The sequence below is a fragment of the Schistocerca gregaria genome, chromosome 3 (genome assembly GCF_023897955.1).
Source record: "Schistocerca gregaria isolate iqSchGreg1 chromosome 3, iqSchGreg1.2, whole genome shotgun sequence".
In the NCBI taxonomy this organism is placed as follows: Eukaryota; Metazoa; Arthropoda; class Insecta; order Orthoptera; family Acrididae; genus Schistocerca; species Schistocerca gregaria.
Window position 1 is genome coordinate 857,835,767 of NC_064922.1, and position 26,291 is coordinate 857,862,057.

General features: G+C 40.6%; 1 protein-coding gene across 1 annotated transcript in view; it reads left to right on the forward strand.

The window, feature by feature from the left end:
• LOC126355781 (aspartate aminotransferase, cytoplasmic-like) overlaps nt 1-26,291 on the forward strand; it is a 77,089-nt gene that overhangs the window by 45,139 nt on the left and 5,659 nt on the right. The window contains exons 3-7 of the mRNA XM_050006190.1: nt 6,006-6,114; nt 6,356-6,573; nt 6,690-6,840; nt 6,926-7,091; nt 22,106-22,248. Of these exons, the coding sequence (XP_049862147.1) occupies nt 6,006-6,114; nt 6,356-6,573; nt 6,690-6,840; nt 6,926-7,091; nt 22,106-22,248 (787 nt within the window). The remainder of the gene's footprint in view (nt 1-6,005; nt 6,115-6,355; nt 6,574-6,689; nt 6,841-6,925; nt 7,092-22,105; nt 22,249-26,291) is intronic.

The following is a 26,291-nucleotide window of genomic DNA, read 5'->3' on the forward strand; positions in this document are numbered from 1 at the left end:
TGTTTGTGCGTTTTGTTCATTGTGCCTGTCTGCTGGCGCTTTCCTGCTTGGTAAGTCTTGGAATCTTTGTTTTTAATATATTTTTCCCATGTGGAAGTTTCTTTCTATAAACTAAAACTATGTAACTAACCAAGCCACAAGCCCAGAGTACAACTGCTAGTGGCTGTAAAACATTTGGTAATAACAGTATTTTCAACTGTACACTGATTGAGCATTCAACAGCGCTCTTTCAAAACGCTCTTCTTGTGGCTTGCCATTAAACAAATTGTGATTCAATGGTGCACCTTAGTAACAACAGGAAATATCAACAGCACTCTGTCGAGAGATAGTAATCTTGCCAAGTTATTAATAATCACAGAGCAACGATGTATTTGGTTATAACAGTAATTTCAACTGCATGCTCATTGAATACTCAATGGCAGTCTGTGAAAAGGTTCTTCTTCTTGTTTGCCATTAAATAAATTGTCATTCAATGGTGCATGTTAACAACAACAGGAATATCAACGGCGCTCTGTTGAAAGGTAGTAATCTAGACAACAATATTTAATAATCACAGAGCAACAACATATTTAGTTATAACCGTAATTTCAACTGTACACTCATTGAACACTCAATGTCGCTCTGTCAAAAGGCTCCTCTTTACAATGTATAAGGAAAGAGCAATCTTACCACAAGAAGCCAGGAACTCGATAATACAAACTGCAGAGCATCTTGTCTCCAGGCACATTGCCTCACCACCATTCTGGATGAGTTGCAACACAAACCGCCATGAGGCGTGGCTTCCTTCCTCAAAACAGTTCACCATACGATACAATCCCACTCGTGAAACTCAGCCATCTACATGGGCCACCTACCACAAAACGCCCGTATGCTAGTCCGTCCTCTCTCTCTGAAAGCCACCAGTGACCACCCACTATGCATTGTGACCCCCTCTAGCTATGGACCAGAGGAAAAAGACCATGGCTCAGAGGAGATTTCAGGAAAGTCACCCATAACTGTGGGTCAGGGCAGACTTACTGTACAGGAGTCTTTCCTTGTCATCCCATAACGGTAAATCTCCCCTGACCCGCGGTTCTGGCTGACTTTCCCAAAATCTACCCTTTTTCTTAGACCTCTCCAGTTCTTTTCTTTCACCCTTCTTCCTTCCCTTTCAACTCTTCTGCCTGAAGAAGAAGCCGCTAACTCCAAACGCTTGTCGATTACAGCAGTATTTCATATCTGTGTTTTGCCACTGCTTGGTGAGTAGATTTTTTATACATCCAATTAAATAATTTTGTCAATAATTGATTGTTTTCGCTGTAATATAATGAAAAGGATAGACTGCTTCTCACCATATAGTGGAGATGCTGAGTCGCGGAACGGCACAATAAAAAGACCCTCACACCATTAGCTGGAGCCAGCCAGCTGCCAGAGACTGTGGTCATGAGTGTGTGAGTTGCATTTGCATGAGTGTGTGCATGTGTGTATGTTGTCTACCGGTAATTCCAACAAAGGCCTTGTTGGCCAAGAGCTAATTTGGTGATAGTCTTTTTATTGTGCCTTTCTGCAGCTCAGCTATATGGTGAGTAGCAACTACTCTTTTGATTGTATTGTTAATATTATATCAGACTGGCTAAAATGTATTTTTAGTGGACGTTCTTATAAGTATTTAAATAAATTTAATGTTATTACTTAGTACCACCACAGGGAGGTGGAGAGAGGGGAGGGAGACAGGGTGGGAGGAACAGGGAGTGATAAAGGAGAGGTATCACGAAAGGAAAGACAGGTGGACGTCATGGCAGACGGGGTGCAAACTGTTGCATTGAGGTTTACTGGGACAGTAGGTTACCGTAGGTTGAGACCAGGAGAATTTTGGGAGTGGAGAACATGTTGTAAGGATAACTCCCATCTGCACAGTTCAGAAAAGCTGGTGGAAGATGGGAGGATCCATATGGCTTGCATATTGAAACAGCTATTGAACTAAAGTGTGTTATGCTCACCTGCATGTTGTGCCACCATTTGGTCTACTCTTTGCTCTTGGCCACAGTTTGGCAGTGGCCATTCATCCTGGTGAACATCTGTGTGGCAGTCACACCAATAGAAAAATCTGACAACTGCACCAGAACTGCCATGTGACCTGGATGCTTTCACAAGTGGTCTGGCCTCTGATGGGGTTGGATAAACTTGAGACAGGACTGATTTAGTTAGTGCTGGCTGGCTGGATTGGACAGGTCTTACACCTTGGTCTTCCACAGGAATATTTTCCCTGTGGCAAGGGGTTGGGATTGGGAGTGGGATAGGGATGAACTAGGATGCTGTGGAAGTCAGGTGAGCGATAGAACACCACTTTAGGAGAGGTGGGAAGGATCTTGGGTAGGATGTCTCTCATTTCAGGGCATGATAATAGACAATCAAAGCCCTGGTGAAGGATGTGGTTCAGTCATTCCAGTCCAGGGTACTACTGGGTGGCAAGGGGGATACTCCTTTGTTGATGGTTCTTGGGGGTGGTGGGAGGATTGCGGATGTGAGATGGAATGGCACAGGAAATATGTTTGTGTACTACGTCGGGCAGGCAGTGCCTGTCAGTGAAGAATATTGGGAAATGGAGTTATTGTCACTGCAAATACACTGTTCTACATCTACCTGATTACTCTGCTATTCACAATAAAGTGCCTGGCAGAGGGTTCAATGAACCACCTTCATGCTGTCTCTCTACTCTTCCACTCTCAACAGCACGCGAGAAAAATGAGCACTTAAATTTTTTTGTGCGAGCCCTGATTTCTGTTATTTTATCGTGATGATCATTTCTCCCTACGTAGGTGGGTGCTAACAGAATGTTTTCGCAATCAGAGGAGAAAACTGGTGATTGAAATTTCATGAGAAGATCCCGTCGCAATGAAAAATGCCTTTGTTTTAATGATTGCACCTCCAATTCACATATCATATCTGTGACACTATCTCCCCTATTTTGTGTTAATACAAAACGAGCTGCCCTTCTTTGTAATTTTTTGATGTCATCCGTCAGTCCCACCTGATGCGGATCCCACACCTCACAGCAGTACTCCAGAATAGGGCGGACAAGCGTAGTGTAAGCTGTCTCTTTGGTACAGCTGTTGCATCTTCTAAGTGTTCTGCCAATGAATTGCAGTCTTTGGTTTGCTCTACCCACAATATTATCTATGTGATTGTTCCAATTTAGGTTATCTGAAATTGTAATCCCTAAGTATTTAGTTGAATTTACAGCCTTCAGATTTGTGTGACTTATCGCGTAATCGAAATATACCTGATTTCTTTTAGTACTCATGTGAATAACTTCACACTTTGTTTTATTCAGGGTCAATTGCCACATTTCGCACCATACAGATATCTTATCTAAATCCAAGTAGTTTTGATCATCTGATGACTTTACAAGATGGTAAATGACAGCGCGTTTGCAAACAATCTAAGATGGCTACTCTGATTGTCCCCTATGTCGTTAATATAGATCAGGAACAGTAGAGGGCCTATAACACTTCCTTGGGGGATGCTAGATATTACTTCTGTTTTAATTGATGACTTTCCGTCTATTACTACGAACTGTGACCTTTCTGACAGGAAATCAGGCTGTATGGGAGGGATTTTTTAATGTGGAACGGATGACAGTTGTCAAAATTCATATACTGTTGGCGGTTGGTGGATTTAATGTAGACAGAGGTGTGGATGGAACCATCAGAGAGGTGGTGGTCAACGTCCAGGAAGGTAACATACTGGGTTGAGAAGGACCAGGTGAAGAGGATGGGAGAGAAGGTGTTGAGTCCAGATCGTGGAAGATAGCATCAGTGACCTGAATGAGACTAGAGGTTTGGTGTTTTTGGAGGATAGGAAGAAGGTCTCCTCTAGATGGACCATAAACAGGCTGGTAGAGGAGTGTGTCACACTATTGCCCATGGTTACACTGTAGATTTGTTTGTGTACATTCCCTTCCAAGGAGAAGTAGTTTTGAGTTACGATAAATTAGTTAGGTACGAGAAATCAGGTAGTGGATCTGGAGTCTTAAGGAAATTGGGAAAGTTAGTGTTAAATAGTGCGAAGACCATGGGCATGAGGAATGCCGATGTATAGAGAGGTGCTGTCAACAGTGATGAGTAGGGATCCAAGAGATAAAGGGGTGGGGATGGTGGAGAGTTGATGAAGGAAGTCATCAGTACCTTTGATGTGGAAGAGCAGATTACAGGCAATAGGTTCCCCTGTTGGCAGTCTAGTCCTTCTACACTCTGCCAGACAGCGCTCTTCTCTCTCCCCACCTGTATCCTGCTATCCTTCACGTTCCCTGACGCCTCCAGATTGCTTGTAGTCCAAACTGCCATAGATGGTGGTCATGTGTGTGAGAGGTTTGCTAGCTAGTCTCAATAAATGTGTGTTTTCTTTTCTGAAGAAGGCTTTGGCCGAAAGTTAACAGTCTCTTTGTTGTGCCTGACTGCAATTCAGTGTGTCATCTTTATAGTAAGTAGCAATCTGTCCTTTATCTTATATTATGTGTCAGTTTTCTTATTTACATCTGAAGACACATTGTGTGAAATATCAGTGATGTTATAAATCTTGTTTATGTGCCTATCAACAGCTCAGTGCCTTGTCATAGTGAGATATCACCCTTACTCATTTTATTATTTCTATTCCACCCAGAAGTTGGCATCATACCCCTATTTATAGTAATGCTTAATAGCAGTCATCCAACATATCCTCTCTTGTGGTTTTTTGCCATTAATTGATGTAGCTATTTCACCACAATATTTTCCAGCTCCAAGTTGGATGTCAAACACTGTTATCAAAAAGAATTTGTTATCAGAAATTTCAAAAGTCTGACTGGAGTATAGACATTAAGAACACAATAAGAACAATGTTTGCAGCATTTGAAGAAGCTGGCTGGGTCAGTTGCTGGTTACTGAACTCAGCTAGAAACTCAAAAATATACTTCAGTAATTTTAACCAAACTTAACACACACATGACAACATATATAGGAAAAAATAATGACTGGCTAAGACATCCCTAGCTAAAGCCACTATATAAGATAAGACTGATATAAACAAGCAACAGGGTTATGTCAGATAATTAGCTGGTTTTCCATAAATCCCAACATGGAAAAGAACCTCCAATGACATGTACTGGCTCAAGAAATGATTAGTGCAGAGAAACACTGTACTGCTAACCAACTACCATGACTGATAGTATCAGTATGTTATATTTATCAGAAGAATTTGCTTTATTTATATTCTAAAACACTCCAAATAATCATACTACTGCAACTTTTGACAACTGCAATGATGCTGATGACTAGGGAAAACTGATAATGAGCCTAAATCCACAGTAAACAGTGTTATTGAATACAAACTGACATAAACATAAATATCACACACATACCACAAAGATTCAATTAGAGAAGTCAGCACACTTATAGAAACATGCAAACAACGATCTTCCACTTAAAAAGCTCAAGAGAGGATACTGATGAGAGAGGTACTTTACAGTATATGTCCTTTACGATAGAACTGTATGAACACAAATAGAGATGGATCCAGTATGCATATTTTTGAGAGTCTAATAAAATATGTGGCTTTCATATTTATGTAAACACGAATATTAAAGATATTCATTATGACAGAAGAGGTTTGTCATTCACTAATTCATATCAGAAGGAAAGCCACTATTAAAAAATAAAATAAAATAAACACTTACACCTTCTGTTATACTAATTGTCTGCTACATAACTTCTATTAGCATTTTAGTTTTTGCTTGATTACATAGATGTTTTCTACTTACTAACCATCTTAACAGGTATAACTGCAACAATTCTACTTCAAATGTTTCTGTTTTGGTTGTTAGTCAGATATTGTTAACTGTGACATTACTGAGAAATACTAGTATTACAAATGAACTTCAGTATTTTTTATTAGTATTACTTTTTAAAAAACTGACAGCTTTAATAGTTGCCACTTTATTTAATACTGCATTTATGTTCAAATACATCTCCAATAATTTTCTTTTCAAGGCATTTGGTGTGCATTCTCTCAGTGGGACAGGATCACTGAGAATTGGAACAGAGTTCCTATCAAAAATACTAAACTACAGCACTGCTTATGTTTCCATGCCATCATGGGGTATGTTCAATTCAACTTTCTTCTAGAAATTTTGTGATACATTTAGGCTTATTACTTAAGTCAGAAGAAGATCATGAAATCAATTTACAATTCCTGTACAACGGTTCTAGATAAATTATTTCACTACAAATCAAATGAAATGAAAAGCAATGCATCTATGAATATTTAATGTGTGATAATTATAACTGTAAGAAACATACTTTAAAAACCAGTTTAACTGGATACAAAAATGTAATTTCAGATAACCATCAAAAAATTCTGCACTACTCTGGGTTCAGCGACGTACGGCAGTATCGATACTGGGACCCTGCAACAAGATCCCTGGATATTGATGGACTGATAAATGATCTTTCTACTGCACCACAACATTCTGTCATTATATTGCATGTTTGTGCTCATAATCCAACTGGTTGTGATCCATCAAAGGAACAGTGGATCAGAATTGCTGATATCATGCAAGTAACTGTCAAAAATTTGCTATCTCAAGAAAGCAGAATGTTTCAACATTGATGAAATGATTAATTTTAATAAGTATTTTCTGTAATGTGACCAATTACAAAATTTTATTTGTATAGGAGAGGAAGCTCTTCCCTTACTTTGATGCAGCTTATCTTGGATTCGCATCTGGGGACCTGGAAGAAGATGCTTGGCCTGTTAGATACTTTGAAGAGCGAGGTTTTGAACTGTTTTGTGCACAATCATTTGCAAAGAATTTTGGCCTATACAGTATGTTATGAGCACAATCACTACATAAGAATACAGTTTGTATTTTGGCCTTTTAATCTAAACATCTTTTACCTTATTGTTTTAGGTGAAAGGGTTGGGAATCTTGCAATTGTAGTCAAAAAACCACAAGACAAATTTAAAATACAATCCCAGTTCAATGCTATCATAAGACCTATATATCAGAGCCCTCCGGCTCATGGAGCTCGAGTGGTTAGTCACATCCTTAATGATCCAGTCCTCAGTAATGAGTGGTAAGTAGATTTAACTGATAACTTTACTGTTTGTCTGTAGTTGTAGTGCTCAGTCCAAAGACTAATTTGATGCAGCATTTCACACTAGTTCATCTTCTGCAAGTCTTTTGATCTCTGTAGAACTATTACAGGCTACATTCATTTGAACTTATTTTCTGTGCTCAGTCTTGGCCACCTTCCACAATTTTTATGCTTGTTCACCAAATCCCAAATTAGCTGTTACTCAATGTCTCAAGATATTTTCTGTCAGTAAAACCTTCCTTTTGGTTAATTTGTGTTATAAAGTTTTTTCTTCTTGATTTGATACCTCTTCACTTGTCACCTGATCTAAACATCTAGTCTTCAGCAATTTTCTGTAATACTGCATATCAAAATCTACTATTTTCTTATTGTCTGTAATGTTTATCATCAAATCTCCATAAAAACACAGTTGAAGCCTGATATAACACAGTTGTCCAGGGACTGCTTTACTTCCACTTTATAGCACATCCGTGGAACATTGAGAATGAGCTGTATAATGACAAACTATGTATGGGAAGTTAGGAAGAACAAATAATGCAGTATTATACAATGAAGTGACAAAAGTCATGGGATACTTCCTAATATAGTGATGGACCTCTTTTCACCTGACATAGTGCAGCAACTCAACATGGCATGGACTCACCATTTATTTGGAAGTACCGTGCAGACATATTGAGCCATGATGCCTCCTCTATAGCCATTAATAATTGTGAAAGTGTTTCCGCTGTAGGATTTTGAACATGAACTGACCTCACGACTATGTCCAATAAATGTTTGATGAGTTCATCTCAGGCAATCTGAGTGCCCAAATCATTTACACAAATTGTCCAGAATGTTCTAACCATTCATGACCAATTATGGCCTGGTGACATGGTGCACTGTTATCTACAAAAATAATGTTGTTATTTGCGAACATAAAGTGCACAAATGGCTGCAAATGATCTCCAAGTAGCTGAACATAACCATCTCCAATCAATGATTGGTTCAGTTGGGCTAGAGCACTCAGTCCATTCCATGTAAACACAGCCCACACTATTATGGAGCCACCACCAGCTTAAATAGTGCCTTGCTGACAACTTGGGTTCATGGCTTTGCGGGGTCTGTATCACACTCGAACCCTACCATCAGCTCTTACCAATTGAAATCAGGGTTCATCTGACTAGCTCATGGCTTTATAGTGGCCTAGAGCCCAATCGATACAGTCACGAGCCCAGGAGAGGCACTGCAGGTGATGTTGTGCTGCTAGAAAATTACTCGTGTCAGTCGTCTGCTGCCATAACCCATTAACAACAGGTTTCACTACACACTCCTAATGGATATGCTCAACTTGTATCCCACATTAATTTCTGCAATTATTTCACGCAGTGTTGCTTATCTTTTGGCACTGACAATTCTATGCACATCCTGCAGCTCTTGGTCATTAAAAGTGAATGCTGTCAGCCACTGAGCTGTCCATGGTGAAAGGTAATGCCTGAAATTTAGTATTCTTGGCATACTCTGGACACTGTGGCTCTCCGAATACTGAATTTCCTGATGATTTCTGAAATGAAATGTTCACTGCGTCGAGCTCCAACTATCATTCTGAATTCAACATCTGTTAATTTCTGTTGTGCAGACATAAGTGCACTGGAAACCTTTTCACACGAATCACTTGAGTGTAAATGACAGCTCTGCGAAGACATTGCTCTTTTACACCTTGTGTGCATGATACTACACCCATATGTATATGTGTTTATTGCTATCTCATAACTTTTGTCACCTCAGTGTACTCTATTCTGTTTTAATTTAATGAAGATTTGATGGTTAACATTTCAGAAACTTACCAAACAGGGTACAGCAATTGGGCAAACTTCACTCAAACATTGCCCCAACAGTAGTCTGGGTTTCAATACAATATATAACGTACACTATAAAATACAACAATAAGAGAAGGAAAGTTGCTACTCACCATACAGCAGAGATGCTGAGCTGTGATAGGCACAGTAAAAAGATTCACACAATCATAGCTTTTGGCCATTACGGCCTTTGTCAGCAGTATGTACACATACACACACAAGTGCAACTTGCACACACATCTGCTGTCTCAGAGAGCTGAAACTACACAGCGAGCAGCACCAGTGCATGATGGGAGTGATGACTGGGTGGGGGTAAGGAGGAGGCTGGGGCGGGGAGGGGGAGGGATAGTACGATGGGAGTGACAGACAGTGAGGTGTTGCAGTAATGAGTGGTAAGTAGATTTAACTGATAACTTTACTGTTTGTCTGTAGTTGTAGTGCTCAGTCCAAAGACTAATTTGATGCAGCATTTCACACTAGTTCATCTTCTGCAAGTCTTTTGATCTCTGTAGAACTATTACAGGCTACATTCATTTGAACTTATTTTCTGTGCTCAGTCTTGGCCACCTTCCACAATTTTTATGCTTGTTCACCAAATCCCAAATTAGCTGTTACTCAATGTCTCAAGATATTTTCTGTCAGTAAAACCTTCCTTTTGGTTAATTTGTGTTATAAAGTTTTTTCTTCTTGATTTGATACCTCTTCACTTGTCACCTGATCTAAACATCTAGTCTTCAGCAATTTTCTGTAATACTGCATATCAAAATCTACTATTTTCTTATTGTCTGTAATGTTTATCATCAAATCTCCATAAAAACACAGTTGAAGCCTGATATAACACAGTTGTCCAGGGACTGCTTTACTTCCACTTTATAGCACATCCGTGGAACATTGAGAATGAGCTGTATAATGACAAACTATGTATGGGAAGTTAGGAAGAACAAATAATGCAGTATTATACAATGAAGTGACAAAAGTCATGGGATACTTCCTAATATAGTGATGGACCTCTTTTCACCTGACATAGTGCAGCAACTCAACATGGCATGGACTCACCATTTATTTGGAAGTACCGTGCAGACATATTGAGCCATGATGCCTCCTCTATAGCCATTAATAATTGTGAAAGTGTTTCCGCTGTAGGATTTTGAACATGAACTGACCTCGCGACTATGTCCAATAAATGTTTGATGAGTTCATCTCAGGCAATCTGAGTGCCCAAATCATTTACACAAATTGTCCAGAATGTTCTAACCATTCATGACCAATTATGGCCTGGTGACATGGTGCACTGTTATCTACAAAAATAATGTTGTTATTTGCGAACATAAAGTGCACAAATGGCTGCAAATGATCTCCAAGTAGCTGAACATAACTATCTCCAATCAATGATTGGTTCAGTTGGGCTAGAGCACTCAGTCCATTCCATGTAAACACAGCCCACACTATTATGGAGCCACCACCAGCTTAAATAGTGCCTTGCTGACAACTTGGGTTCATGGCTTTGCGGGGTCTGTATCACACTCGAACCCTACCATCAGCTCTTACCAATTGAAATCAGGGTTCATCTGACTAGCTCATGGCTTTATAGTGGCCTAGAGCCCAATCGATACAGTCACGAGCCCAGGAGAGGCACTGCAGGTGATGTTGTGCTGCTAGAAAATTACTCGTGTCAGTCGTCTGCTGCCATAACCCATTAACAACAGGTTTCACTACACACTCCTAATGGATATGCTCAACTTGTATCCCACATTAATTTCTGCAATTATTTCACGCAGTGTTGCTTATCTTTTGGCACTGACAATTCTATGCACATCCTGCAGCTCTTGGTCATTAAAAGTGAATGCTGTCAGCCACTGAGCTGTCCATGGTGAAAGGTAATGCCTGAAATTTAGTATTCTTGGCATACTCTGGACACTGTGGCTCTCCGAATACTGAATTTCCTGATGATTTCTGAAATGAAATGTTCACTGCGTCGAGCTCCAACTATCATTCTGAATTCAACATCTGTTAATTTCTGTTGTGCAGACATAAGTGCACTGGAAACCTTTTCACACGAATCACTTGAGTGTAAATGACAGCTCTGCGAAGACATTGCTCTTTTACACCTTGTGTGCATGATACTACACCCATATGTATATGTGTTTATTGCTATCTCATAACTTTTGTCACCTCAGTGTACTCTATTCTGTTTTAATTTAATGAAGATTTGATGGTTAACATTTCAGAAACTTACCAAACAGGGTACAGCAATTGGGCAAACTTCACTCAAACATTGCCCCAACAGTAGTCTGGGTTTCAATACAATATATAACGTACACTATAAAATACAACAATAAGAGAAGGAAAGTTGCTACTCACCATACAGCAGAGATGCTGAGCTGTGATAGGCACAGTAAAAAGATTCACACAATCATAGCTTTTGGCCATTAAGGCCTTTGTCAGCAGTATGTACACATACACACACAAGTGCAACTTGCACACACATCTGCTGTCTCAGAGAGCTGAAACTACACAGCGAGCAGCACCAGTGCATGATGGGAGTGATGACTGGGTGGGGGTAAGGAGGAGGCTGGGGCGGGGAGGGGGAGGGATAGTACGATGGGAGTGACAGACAGTGAAGTGTTGCAGTTTAGACGGAGGGTAGGAGAGAAGGTGAGGAGGGGGAAGGGGGTAAGTAGTGGAAAGGAGAGAAACAAAAATAAAAACAAAAGAAAAGAAATTAAAAGACTGGGTGTGGCAGTGTAGTGCTGGAATGTGAACAGGGAGGGGGGCTGGATGGGTGAGGACAGTGACTAGCAAAGGTTGAGGCCAGAAGGGTTACGGGAACATAGGATGTATTGCAGAGAAAGTTCTCACCTGAGTAATTCAGAAAAGCTGGTGGTGGTGGGAAGGATCCATATGGCACAGGTTGTGAAGCAGTCATTGAGATGAGGGGTATCATGTTTGGCAGTGTGTTCACCTGCAGGGTGGTCCACTTGTTTTTTGGCCATAGTTTGTTGATGACTGTTCATACGAACAGACAGCTTGTTGGTGGTCATGCCTACGTAGAATTCTGCACAGTGGTTGCTGCCTCGCTTGTAGATCACATGACTGGCTTCACAAATAGCCCTGCCTTTGATGTGATAGGTAATGTTAGTGATCGGACTGGAGTAGGTGGTGGTAGGGGGATGTATGGGACAAGTCTGGCATCAAGGTCTATTACAGGAGCATGAGCCATGAGGTAAGGGATTGGGAGCAGGGGTTGTGTACAGATGGATGAGTATATTGTGTAGGTTCGGTGGACGGCAGAATACCATGGTAGGAGGGGTGGGAAGGATAGTGGGTAGGACATTTCTCATTTCAGGGCAGGATGAGAGGTCATTGAAACCCTGGCGAAGAATGTAATTCAGTTGCTCCAGTCCCGGATGGTACTGAGTTATGAGGGGGAATGCTCCTCTGTGGCTAGACTGTGGGACTTTCGGAGGTGGTGGGAGACTGGAAAGATAAGGCACACGAGATTTGTTTTTGTACAAGGTTGGGAGGATAATTACGGTCTGTGAAGGCTTCAGTGAGACCCTCGGTATATTTAGAGGGGGACTGCTCATCACTGCAGATGCAACGACCATGAGTGGCTAGGCTGTATGGAAGACACTTCTTGGTATGAAATGGGTGGCAGCTGTCGACATGGAGGTATTGCTGGTTGTTAGTAGGTTTGGTATGGAAGGAGGTACTGATGTAGCCATCTCTGAGGCGGAGGTCAACATCTAGGAAGGTGGCTTGTTGGTTGAGTAGGACCAGGTGAAGCAAATGGGAGAGAAGTTGTTGAGGTTCTGGAGGAATGTGAATAAGATGTCCTCACCTTCAATCCAGATAGCAAAGATGTCATCACTGAAGCTGAACCAGGTGAGGGGTTTAAGATTCTGGGTTTTTAGGAAGGATGGCCCATGAATAGGTTAGCATAGGATGGTGCCATGTGGGTGCCCATAGCCGTACCATGGATTTGTTAGTAGGTAATGCCTTCAAGGAGAAGTAATTGTGGGTGAGGATATAGTTGGTTATGGAGACTAGGAAGGAGGTTGTTGGTTTGGAATCCATAGGGCATCTGGAAAGGTAGTGTTCAGTAGCAGTAAGGCAATGGGCATTAGGAATGTTAGTGTACAGGGAGGTGGTATCCAATAGTGACTAGCAGGGCACCGTGTGGTAAAGGGAGAGGAACTGTGGAGAGTCAGTCGAGGAAATGGCTGGTATCTTTTATATAGGAGGATAGGTTCCGGGTAATAGGTTGAAGGTGTTGGTCTATGAGATAAGAGATTCTCTCAATGAGGGTACAGTAACTGGCCACACCACTTCGACAGCTCCCACTCGTTTCATACCAAGAAGTCCCTTTGGTACAGCAGTGCCACCCGTGGTCATCACATCTGTAGTGACGAGCAGTCCCTCTCTAAATATACCGAGGGTCTCACTGAAGCCTTCATTGACTGTAATTATCCTCCCGTCCTTGTACAAAAACAAATCTCCTGTGCCTTGTCTTTCCAGTCTCCCACCACCTCCCAAAGTTCCGCAGTCTGGCCACAGAGGAGCATTCCCCTCATAACTCAGTACCATCCAGGACTAGAGCAACTGAATTACATTCTCCACCAGGGTTTTGATTACCTCTTATTGTGCCCTGAAATGAGAAATGTCCTATCCACTATCCTTCTCACCCATCCTACTGTGGTATTCCACCGTCCACCAAACCTACACAATATACTCGTCCATTTGTACACAACCCCTGCTCCCAATTCCTTACCTCATGGCTCATATCCCTGTAATAGACCTAGAAGCAAGACCTGTCCCATACATCCTCCTACCACCACCTACTGCAGTCTGGTCACTAACATTAACCATCTCATCAAAGGCAGGGCTACATGTGAAACCAGTCATGTGATCTACAAGAGAAGCTGCAACCACTGTCTGTCCGCATGAACAGCCACCGACAAACTGTGGCCAAAAAACAAGTGGACAACCCTGTACCTAAACACGCTGCCACACATGATATCCCTCATCTCAATGACTGCTTTCCACCAACACCAGCTTTTCTGAATTATGCAGATGGGAACTGTCCCTGCAATACATCCTACATTCCCATAACCCTCCTGGCCTCAACCTTCGTTAGTCACTGTCCTCACCCATCCAGGCCCCTCCCTGTTCCCATTCCAGCACTACACAGCCGTCATTTCACCACCACACCCAGTCTTTTAATTTCTTTTCTTTTATTTTTCTCCTTTCCACTACTTACCCCCTCTCCCCTCCGCACCTTCTCTCCTACCCTCCATCTAAACTGCAACACTTCACTGTCCGCCACTCCCACCATACTATCCCTCCCCCTCCCCGCCCCAGCCTCCTCCTTAGCCCCACCCAGTTGCCACTCCCATCATGCACTGGTGCAGCTGTTTCAGCTCTCTGAGACTGCAGATGTGTGTGCAACTTGCTCTTATGCGAGTGTGTGCGTGCGTGTGGGTATGTGTGTCTACTGCTGACAAAGGCCTTAATGGCCGAAAGCTATGATTGTGTGAATCTTTTTATTGTGCCTATCGCGGCTCAGCATCTCCACTATATGGTGAGTAGTGACTTTCCTTCTCTTATTGTTACATTCCATCCTGGATTTTCCATTGTTTGACACTATCAAATGATAATTTACAACACTCCATACAAGCTACAGAATTCAATTAGCTTTCTTTGAGAGTTCATTCCACATAGTTTCTTTAATGTGTATTGCTTTATGTTCATCAGGTTCAACAACTCAGTTTGGTTTGGTTCACTCTGTCACTCCATCAATTCATCGTCCTCATCCTTGACTACTTCACTACTCTCGATCTATATCTACATCTGTGCTCTGCAAACCACTGTGAGGTGCATGGCAGGGGTATGTCCCATTGTACCAGTTATTAGGGTTTCTTCCTGCCCTATTAACGAGTGGAGCATGGTAAGAATGAATGTCTGTGTGTGTGTGTGTGTGTGCAGTAATTATTCTAACCTTATTCTCACAACCCCTATGTGAGCAATACATAGGGGGTTGAGGTATGTTTCTACAGTAATCATTTCAAGCTGGTTCTTGAAACTTTGTTAACGGACTTTCTTGGCATAGTTTATCTTCAAGAGTCTTCCAATTCACTTCCTTCAGTATCTCTGTGACACTCTCCCACAGATCAAACAAACCTGTGACCATCCCCGCTGCCCTTCTCTGAATATGTTCAGTATCCCCCGTTATGCTATCTGTTATGGGTCCCACACACTTGAGCAATATTGCAGAATTAGTCGCACAAGCGATTTGTAAGCAATATCCTTTGCAGACCAATTGCACTTCCCTACTATTCTACCAATAAAACAGAGTCTACCACCTGCTTTGTCCATAACTGAGCCTGTTTAATCATTATATTTTATATCCCTTCAAAGTGTTACACACAAGTATTTGTATGAGTTGGCCAATTCCCACAGTGACTCATCAACATTATAATCACAGGACACTGTTTTCTAGTTTTGTGAAGTGCACAATTTTACATTTCTGAGCATTTAAAGCAAGTCGCCCATCCCCGCACCACTTTGAAATCTTATAAAGATCTGACTGAAAATTTATGCACCTTCTTTCAAGTGGTACTGCATCATCTGCAAAAAGCCTGATGTTACTATTAATATTGTCTGCAAGATCATTAACATACAACATGAACAGCAAGGGTCCCTACAAACTTCCCTGGAGTACATCAAAAATTGCTTCTGCATCTGATGACGACTCTCCATCCGTGATACCAAAAAGTCCTCAAACCAATCACAAATTTTACTTGATAGTCCATACGATCAAACTTTTGCCAATAAGCACATATGTGGTACTGAGTCAAATGCTTTTCAGAAATCAAGAAATGTTACATATACCTGATTGCTTTGATCCAAAGCTTTCAGTAGGTCATGTGAGAAAAGTGCAAGTTGGATTTCACATGGCTGGTGTTTTTGAGGAGGTCATTCTGTTCAAGATATTTCATTACATTCGAGCTTAGAATACGTTCTAAGATTCTACAAGAAATTGATGTCAAGGACATTGGACGGAGGTTTTGTGGATTGCTTCCACTACCCTTTTTGTAGACAGATGTGACCTGCGTTTTTTCCCAATCTTGGCTACCATGTAAATCATAGTGAAATTTTCCAGATTGGGATTTAATAATTGGCCCACGAAGTGGCACACCTTCACTTCCATTTATTAAAAACCTCCTATAAAGGCATCAACTTCACTGTCTTTTCCTAGTTTAGTCCTTGTTCTGTCCATTCCCACATCACTCTCAGTGTTTTCAAAACTTCTTAGTTTATTCTGTTATTTCACCCATCTCCTGATTGTGTCTTCAGGTACACCACACTAGCTTTAGTTCATCTTTCTTCACATGGTCAATAATTTTTAGTTTCTCACTCTCAGGATGTGCTTCTCATTTCTGTGACATCATAACAAGCATGCAGAAAGGTAGACAATGAATGAATAATTGATCAAACAATGGAGAACCCCGGAAGGAATGTCAACAATGTAGGTGTTATAGTAAGAAAAAATGTGATAGGGAACATTGTACTATATAGAGTCAATATAAGATACAATGAAGTATATGTCACACATTGACTGGACAACAGAATACAGATTACAGAATAGGCTGAGCACTCTGCTATCGTCTGTCAACGGGATGCCATGACCCTGAGGTAAGGATAGTTCCAGCACTGAAATGCTTCTCCTGCCTGTGTTGGGTGTTGTCGTTGTGGATTTCTTGATATTGTTGTTGCCTTGAGGTTGGACTTTGCTAGTGTCATCAGACTAACCAAGATTGCTGTTTCAGTCTGTGTGTCTTCGCTGGTGCCATGGGTGTGAGCAAGACAGGAACTCCCTCGCAAAGCGAGTGTTGCTGTAAGTTGTCTAACTTAGTACACCACTGACAGCAGGGATGGTCAACTCAGTGCCAGTGTAGATCAGGCCATCATATGCTGTGCCGCCAGCACAGGTTGTGACGAAGGGCATGAATGTGTGTGTTTTTAGAATCAGCACAGTGGTCGCAGAACTGCTGCACTGTTTCACAGTAGTGTTTGCAGAGAGGAAGAACATGCACCAATTGATGGAGAAGATCCATATGATACCCTTGGGGGAGATGGAGTATGGCTCACAATGCATGGTCTTGCACCCACTGTAATTGTTGTATGCGGGTGTCAGCGGCATTGCCCCATATGACTGCAGAATATTCAAGCAGTGGATGAGGCAGAGATTTGGCCAAGAACTTGTTTGCGATCGCTTAAGTAATACTGTTTCTTTGGCGGTTCATCAGAGCATGTAAGGGACTGACTCGGGTGTAAGTGGGCCTGTAAAGCATGTGGACACAAGATCTCTGAAATAGTGTGTGTCCTGAGGGAAGGCAGGGGCATGAGGGGCCATACTACATGTGCAGAACAGAGATTTTTCACTGTTCTGCACAATACATCATCATCAAGAAACACTGCCGAGTTCACCTGCGCTCTTATGTGTTGAAGTGAGTAAGTTTTGTGTCATTGTGATTTATTTTCGTGTTACATCAAGTTTATTATTTCTGCTGTTTTATGTTAAGACTATGGAATTGTACTGTGGCTGTGTGTGAAAACTGCTATCAGAAGAGTAAAGGTAATAGAGTTGCCATCATACGTTCTCCAAAAATCCTGAAGTGTGTTTAGCTCTGCAGAAGTGATACTATTAACATTAAGAATGCTACTGTCTGTAGCATACATTTTAAAGAAGATGATTATTTACATGATCTCCAAGCTGAATTATTGTAACTTCAGCCAAAGAAGACCTTAAAGCTCACTGCAGTTTATACATTGCATCTTACTGAAGCCAGTTCTGCTGCTGCTTCATCCTCCGTCTGACAACAAAAAAAAAAAAAAAAAAAAAAAAAAAAAAAAAAAAAAAAAAAAAAAAAAAAAAAAAAAAGAAAAAAACGTGAAACACGTCAACATGCTAACTTCTTTGCCACCAAAGGAAACAAAAGTAGATCAAAGCACAGGAACAGAGAAAGGACATATTGAGGGTGAAATGAAGGGACCTGAAAAAGAATCATCGCTACCGAGGAAAAAAAACCAGCGTTTAATAGCTGAAAACAATACGTTGAAGACAAAAAACAAATTACTGTCTCATTCATTATGCAGACAGAGGAAGCAGTGCCAAAGCCTTCAGTGTGGAAAAAGTGCTGAAGTGATAAGTAAAGTACAGTAAATTTTGCAAAAAGCATTTACACACACACACACACACACACACACACTAAATGTCTCATGAACACCAAGAAGAGTATACGTTGGGGCCAGGAAGATAGCAAAGGCTTTCTTCTGCACTCTCTGTTGAGAAAAAATTACATTTATTACAGGAACATAATAGATATACCATTACTGGGATTTTCTATGTTAAAAATATGGATTTCTAATGCTCTTTTCTGTCTTCCTGGCATTTTGATGGATGTGTTGCACTCAATGAGTAAGCAAACAACAAGCTTACATGAAGCAGAAAGACTGTGAGTGTTGAGTTTTGACTAAATGAATGTGGACAGTTGCATATGCTTACAGCCAAGAAACTGACAGCATGTACGGGACACATAGCCAGGTGCAGGTTGTTACGGCATGTGGTTTATGTGGAACCTGGAAGCAGCCTATGTATTATAATTCTGATATCACGATGAATCAAGGTTTGCTGGTCATTATTATCAAAGAGACACAGAAAGTGGGATTTGTTGTAGCTGGTGTTGTATCTGATTTGGGTGGTAAAATTGCGAAGTGTGGAAGGACTACCACATTGACTACACAAACACATGCTTCATCAAACCCAACAATGAAATGAAACAAGTTTGGGTATTTGCTGATGGACCACATATGTTGAAACTTTTGAGAAATCACTTTTTGGATGATGGTTTTTCGTTAAGCAATGGAAAAACAATAATAAAAGGTGTAATCTAACAGCTGTTGCGGAAAGATAATGGTGAGTAAAAACTGTGCCCTACACTTACTGCTCATCATCTGACAGTTTCCAGAAGGGATTGACAGTGTGTTCATCTTTCCTGCCAGCTCTTTTCCAACACTGAGTCAGAGGGAATTTCTTTCATAACGACTGAAGAAAAAGACACTGCAGAATTCTTGAAGTTGGTAAACAATATGTTTGCCGTCATGAATTTGAGGGTACCTGCTGGCAAGTGACCAGTTGCAAGTGATTTTGCATTGTGTATGGAGACACAAGAGGAAGTTTTTCACAGAGTCTAAACTGTGAAAAAATTAAGAGTAGAAAAATCATAAAACTTTACTTCCTTACACTGGGTTGTTTCTCTGATTTGAAACATAGCTATGATTTGACCTCAAGGTTCAACCAAGACTGGCTGGAAAACTCATTTTTACAAATAAGAGCAACTGTCAGAGTTTACGATCATCTCTTACCAGTGGAGTTCAAAAGTCATTTGCATATCTTAATTATGAACAAAAATATTGCTGACATTCACTTACATAATTCTTCACCAGTCGAAGCGGAAGATGGTACAAACTAGCTGACTTCCATGTTATCTATAGGACTCTGCTGGACACTGAGGAAGTGATGTCAGTGATAGAAGGTGAGCAACAAATGAGAGACATTACACTACTTGATTTAACTGTTTTATCATTGATAGAAGCTTCAGAGTTCTTTCTAGAATGTTTCGCTGGATATATTGCTTCCAGATGCACCTGCATACACAAATCACTTGGCCATCCTACTGGCAAGATAATGGAAGTGTCAGAAGAACCTATAAGTTCTGGGCGGCTTGAGACGCTCTCCCATGGTGGCTCAATTGTCCTTTCAGATGAGTGATTTGAAGTTGTTTAGAAGTTAGAGCTGCTATTTTCAAATTTTCATGGCAGCAGTCTGTGTAAAGATGCCAATACAGTTCGTAACCTGTGGAGACTTTTAAGTGGGAATTTTCCAGCTATTTCTCAAGAGGTCATCCAGTGTATGCTAGAGACCAGAACCTTTATCTGAAAATACACCTCAACACATCAACAGAGACACAGAGGGCCAAACAGCAGCAGCAGAAAACAACGCACAGGTGGAGAGTTTCAGCAGTTCATTTCAGATCAGATTAAGATATTTAAATTCTTCTTCAAATTGATGAAAATGAGGTGATTAACTTTCTAGCTTCTGTATCATCATATGTAGTAATGGGTCAAATAATTGGTTTTATAGCGTTTTCTTATTGTTTAATATCTGCATGAGAAAAGTGTTATAAACTATTTTTGGCTGTGATGCAAACAATATATTTACCAGACTGAAAGCTCTGGTGAGTGTTGCATTTACATATGACTGAAATGAGTATAATATTTGAAAAGGAACGGACGGATGCAAGGTTGTGAGTTATCGAATAGAAAATATTGAATAATAGAATATACATGTTAAGGGAGCCACAGTCAATAGTTTTGCCATTACTAGGAAGATATATAAGAGTTTTATAGTCATAAAAAGTAGCAACATTCAGTCCCCATGTAGGTTAACTTCTATCGAACCCCTGACTGGTTACATTGCCATTCAGTTTTAGTGAATTAACGTAAGTATGAATGGAATAACACCACATGCAAATGAGAGAATACGTCTTGTGCTACTGATGCTTCTCAACAGTGATGTCATGTGGAAGTATTAGCTGTGTTCAGCAGCATTGGCCCAACTTTCCATGTGAGTGAAGGTACATTTGTAGGAAAGACAGATTGATACTTACCTTAAAGATGACTCGCTAAGTTCCAACTGGCACACTTAAAAATCTTTTAACTGTCACTGTCTTCAGCTTAGAAAGTCATCTTTATGGTAAGTAGCAATCTGTCTTTCCCAATATTAATGAATAATTCATGATCCACATGATGGTTAGGCTCATTTCAATTATTGCCTGGCACTGCCTCATAGTCACTTTGTTGCACGTTTCGACACAGGGTTATTTGGTAAACGTGATAGTGTTATGAAGATGTTTAGCAAACTCAAGTGGCAGACTCTGCAAGAGAGGCACTCTGCATCACGGTGTAGCTTGCTGACCAGGTTTCGAGAAGGTGTGTTTCTGGATGAGGTACTGAATATTTTGCTTCACCCTACTTATACCTCCGAAGGAGATCACGAATGTAAAATTAGAGAGATTCGAGCATGCACGGAGGCTTTCCGGCAGTCGTTCTTCCCGCAAATCCTACGCGACTGGAGCAGAAAAGGCAGGTAACGACAGTGGCACGTAGGGTGCCCTCCACCACACACTGTTGGGTGGCTTGTGGAGTATAAATGTAGATGTAGATGTTGAATGCATCACAACTGTCTGATGTATATTCAAACCTCCTGTCGAGCAACAGTCCTGATATGTTGATAAGATGAACAAAAGGTTGAGTTTAATTATGACCATCTATTTTGGTTATTGTTTACAGAGGTTGGATGTTTCAGCAGGAAATTATATAGCAGAAGGGCTACATGGAGGCTGAAATAAAGTTTTTTTCAATTTTATACAGTATACTGAGAGTGCAAAAACCATTCATACATATTTTACTCTGGGGGACATACTTCATACAGAATTATATCTGAATCCATGGTGTATAGCACTGCAGTATTTCTTCCCGAAAATACATCCTAGAAGTTAAATTTAAATACAATGTTAATATATTTCACTTTTTAAGCGAAACTGTGTTTTATTTCTAGTTTATGTCTTTCTCAATCTATTAGTTTCCTACTCAAGGAGTAAATCTTATTAAAATAGTGTCTTATTAAAATAAGACACTCTAAAATAAAATAATCTAATTCCATGAGAATCATCTGACTTGAAGTGACTCCATTAGCCCAATTTTAGTTTGATTAATCTTCATCTTAGAACATCTTCCCAGGAGATAATCCGTTCTGTTCAACCTATCTTTCAAGTTCTCTGCAATCTCTGAGCAGATTACACTGTTAGTGGCAAAATATTGAGACCTTATATTTTCTCCCTGAACTTTTATACCTTCTCTATATGTTTTCTGTTTCCCTTACTACTTGCTCCATGCACAGATCGAATAACGTGGATAGGTTACAAGCCTATCTCATTCCCTTTGTAACTACTGCCTTAACTTTTATGCCTCTGTTTGTCTACAATTACAATATGATTAATTCTGATCACATTTAATTTTATTTCTACATTTCAGGAAAGACTGTGTGAAGATCATGACGAAACGGATACAGGAAATGAGGTCAGAGCTGAAGTTGTCTCTAGAAAAGCTACAGACACCAGGTAACTGGAACCATATAACAGAACAGAAAGGAATGTTCTCATACACTGGCCTCACAGGTACGTCATCCAATTTGTATGTGTTGTTTCTGCTCCTCTGTGAATTGTAGTTAATAGAAACATTTATTTAACTAAAAGAATAGCACAAAAATCTGGATTACTGTAACCCTTGGCTGTGTCATGTACCAAGGATACGACCAATATGGACGCATTACGGTAACTAAACTCAGTACTGTGTCAGAGGTCAAAAGCCCACAATGAGCACTTCTAAAATGTCCTCCTGTGATGATGCATTATGGGGGACACTATGACAAAGTCTGTGGTCAATGGTAGTGACGATGAGCTGAGGAAGCAGGCCTTTCAAAGCAGATGTGATCCTGCAAAGGCACGAGACAGCACTGTCAGATCGGTAGCAGCAACAGCACGTGTTGTGGTCCGAAACATTGGCTTGAGGGCAGCTGGCAGTTGGCACAGAGCTGAGCTGGCCACAGACTAGCTAAGCGGTGACCTAAGTACCTGACAGTGGAGGAATTCTGGCTTGTGTCACATGGACACCAATAGGTAGATGCCTGTGGCTGCAGTGGTGTTTACCACGACCTGCATGCCACATATTGGTGCCGCCCGGCCCTGCATACTCTTCATGGATATTAGACAGTAGTACTGATTTATTTAATTAACTAGATTTCAGTTTTCAAGGTGACTATTATTATTGTTTGACCATGGCCTCATTAGCAGGAAACTCGTTACCTAACTAAATTAATGCTGTATAACATCCACAACTTTGTGCGTATCTTCTATAAATATGAAGTTAGTCTGCCAAGCAGCAAAGGAATAATCAGTTAACATGTACCAGAATCTTTTCTTAATTTCTATTTAGAACATCAGTGGGTTGCAGTATGGGTCTGAACTTCTTTAATTTTAGTGTCATGTGATTATGGCACTAAAAGTAGAGAAGTGAGATTTATGGTTTTTTGCTATTTTGTTGAAATCCGACACAGTGAGACTGTGACAGTGTGGCAATACAGGTTAATTCTTACAAAAAACTAAAAAATATCACTCAGCCACTATTAATATGCTAGTTATTAAAAATAAATAGTTTTGTTACTGGTTTCAAACTGAATGGTTCATCGACAGACTGGCGTTCATGTTTATAATTTTACTTAACTCATGCTGAACAAGGGACACTGGCTGTTTCTGACTGTAGCAAAAGTTTCGTGGAGGGGTGATGCTATCAAAAAGCATCCATCATTTTTGTTAAATCCTGCCCAGTCGACAAATTCAGGGTGTCTAGGTAACCTACTTTCTTGGATCGCTAGATGACATTCAAACAAATTGTATTAATGAGTTTTATTACAAAATGGAATTTACAGATACTTAACTTGGATTAGAGAAATGTGTTGCAAGCAAAGGGTGACATGCAAAATGTTCTTCAATATAAGAACTCCCACATCCATGTTACACAGATGTGAATAGAGTAGTCGCTGCTATACAAGTCCCTAATCTTGAAGCTGCTCTTCAACTTTGCCGCGACCAGTCAGGTGCAGCGGTTATGTCCTCTTCACCTAGGGGCAACTACTGTTGCATTGTCATCCTGTAGAGGGGTTGGTGAGTGTGCTATTGGCTGACATCTTTTCACAGCCATCTCTTCTCTCTCATTCCCGACTGGTGTGCTGACGCTTGACTTTATGTCATAACAGTTTTATGGCACTGTTGACTGTTTATGAGTAAGTTCATATTTTGCACAATAATAAGCAAGATTCCACACTTTTCTGAACTTTATACTGATAGACTGTATATATTCCCAGACCCACTGCTCAGATAGTACACTATGGACTCTACAAACTGTATCAACAGTACAGAGAACGGAAATCATTTTAAAAGTCTAGGCATCTGAACCTTTACATCTCTGTACATACACTTCTGCTTAACATAAAAAGTGAAGTACCCAGAGGGTGAGGAGGAAATGAAATGAAAGTTCACAGGTTGAGAGGGTATGTGATGTTATTGCAGTTAATACAAAACTGGGAAAAACTGGCAGGGAACTTGGCTGTATGAACTCACATATCAGTACGACACTGCAGCCCCTCTGGCCTGAATGTGTGCACTGAATTGGTGGAGAAGAATATCATAAAGTCGTCATACCCTCTTCTGAGGAAAACTCCCCACAAAAGTTGCAATTGGTCCTCAAGATCCCAGACACCAGAACTGGGGCAGAGCTGACATCCGAACTGGCTCCACACATCCTATCGTAGACAGATCTGCATATCTTGCTGGCCGCACGGATACCTCAACATCAGGTAGACCATTTCCAAAGCTGCATGTCACATGTGGGCGGCATTGCGTTGTTCAAAAATGGCACCAGGATGCTGTCACACATGAAGTAACACATTAGGACATGGGATGTCTGCGATGAAATGTTGTGCTGTCAGAGTTCCCTCCATCACTACCAGTCGTGTGTGACACGAAGCCACACCTGGTGGCTCCCCACATTGTAACACCAGGAGTAACACCACTGTGGCTCTCCAAACCCTGGAAGAATGGGTGCACTCTCCAGGTTGCTGCCACACTCCCTGAGGGTGGTCATCTGGTGTAGTGCAGAATGGTGATTCATTGCCAAACATAAATCATCAGCAGTCCACGATGCTCAGGAATGGCACCACTCCAGACAAAGTCATTTTGCTGTGGTGTTAACAGCAACCCACACACTAAATGATAATCCCTAGTCCAGCTGCTGCTGGACAAATGCTGTGGACTGACAGAATATTGCAGGGAGTCCGTGACTTGTTCTTGGATGGCAGGCACAGATGTGAAGGGATGTAGTAGTAGTAGTAGTAGTAGTAGTTTATTCATCCAGAGACAAATTACATTGCATGGATTTCATCAAAATGTGTGTTGCCTACTACATGGCGATCATCACTCCTGGTGATAAGATGTGGTTGATTGTAACCTTGACAAGAAGTAGGTCTCCCCTCACATTCCCAAACTGTCCAACATTGGCCACTGTCACATTAGAATTCCACACAGATCTAGTTATTGCATAACTTGACCAACTGGCCAAATGGAGATCCACAATGAGGCCTCTTTCAAACTGTGCCAGCCTCTGATAATGCTGTCTCATACAAGTATGTGGCATTTTGTGACCTTCGCAGAGATCACACAACATCTGATGCTGTTTGTGCCCCATATATATCCTATGAGGCCTGGTAACAACACTAAACATGAACATTAATGCTCAAGGGTAGATAGTCGACTTGTCATGGAAAATTGCAACTCTCATCACTTGCATATGTGCTGATGATGTGTATGTGTACAAAGTTAGACTGACATCCAACCAAATTTTCTGAATGTTTCACATTTTTTTGTAAGGTAGTGCAAATAAAATAATAATATACAGTACAAAAGATAATTCAAAGCAGGTAAAATAGAAATATATACACCCACAACATATCTCACCAACTGACCATCCTTGAAACAATACCTTGGTATTCAGGTATCAAGTTAAAAGAAGTCTGCCCAAAACTCTATCGCATGATTTACATGACAGTAACTTTCTGAAAAAGCATACAATGCCACCTAGTGGAAAATAAATTTCAGTGTTAATAATTACATATTAAATTATATTTTTAAATTTTTCTTTGAAATAATTAGTGTTAGAAAGTCCGATCAAAATAGTTTGTCTTTAGGAAATACATGATAGTGAATGTTTTTTGTTCAGGACATTTCCTTTATTACAAGTACACATCGTTCATGCAAGTGTAAGCCTACAGGATAATAATATAGAACTATTAATTCAGTCTTTATCTAGTAGAGGAATCAGTGTTTAATAAGTTTAAAGTGTCAAGAATAAGAGGTTTTCAAACTCAATTACACACAACATTTCAATGATGCTTAATTCCACATGTCAAGTCTAGTTTCAACGTAGCTGTACTAAACACAGTGTTGTTTGGTAGCTAAACAGAAAGTGATTAACACCAGTTTATGTTCCTCGATTTCTATTGATTCAGTTACTCCCGTGGGCCACTGTGCCAGGAATTTTCTTGGAGTGCAGAAATAGCACCAAATGGACACTGAACAATGGACAAATTATTATGACAATAATGGAA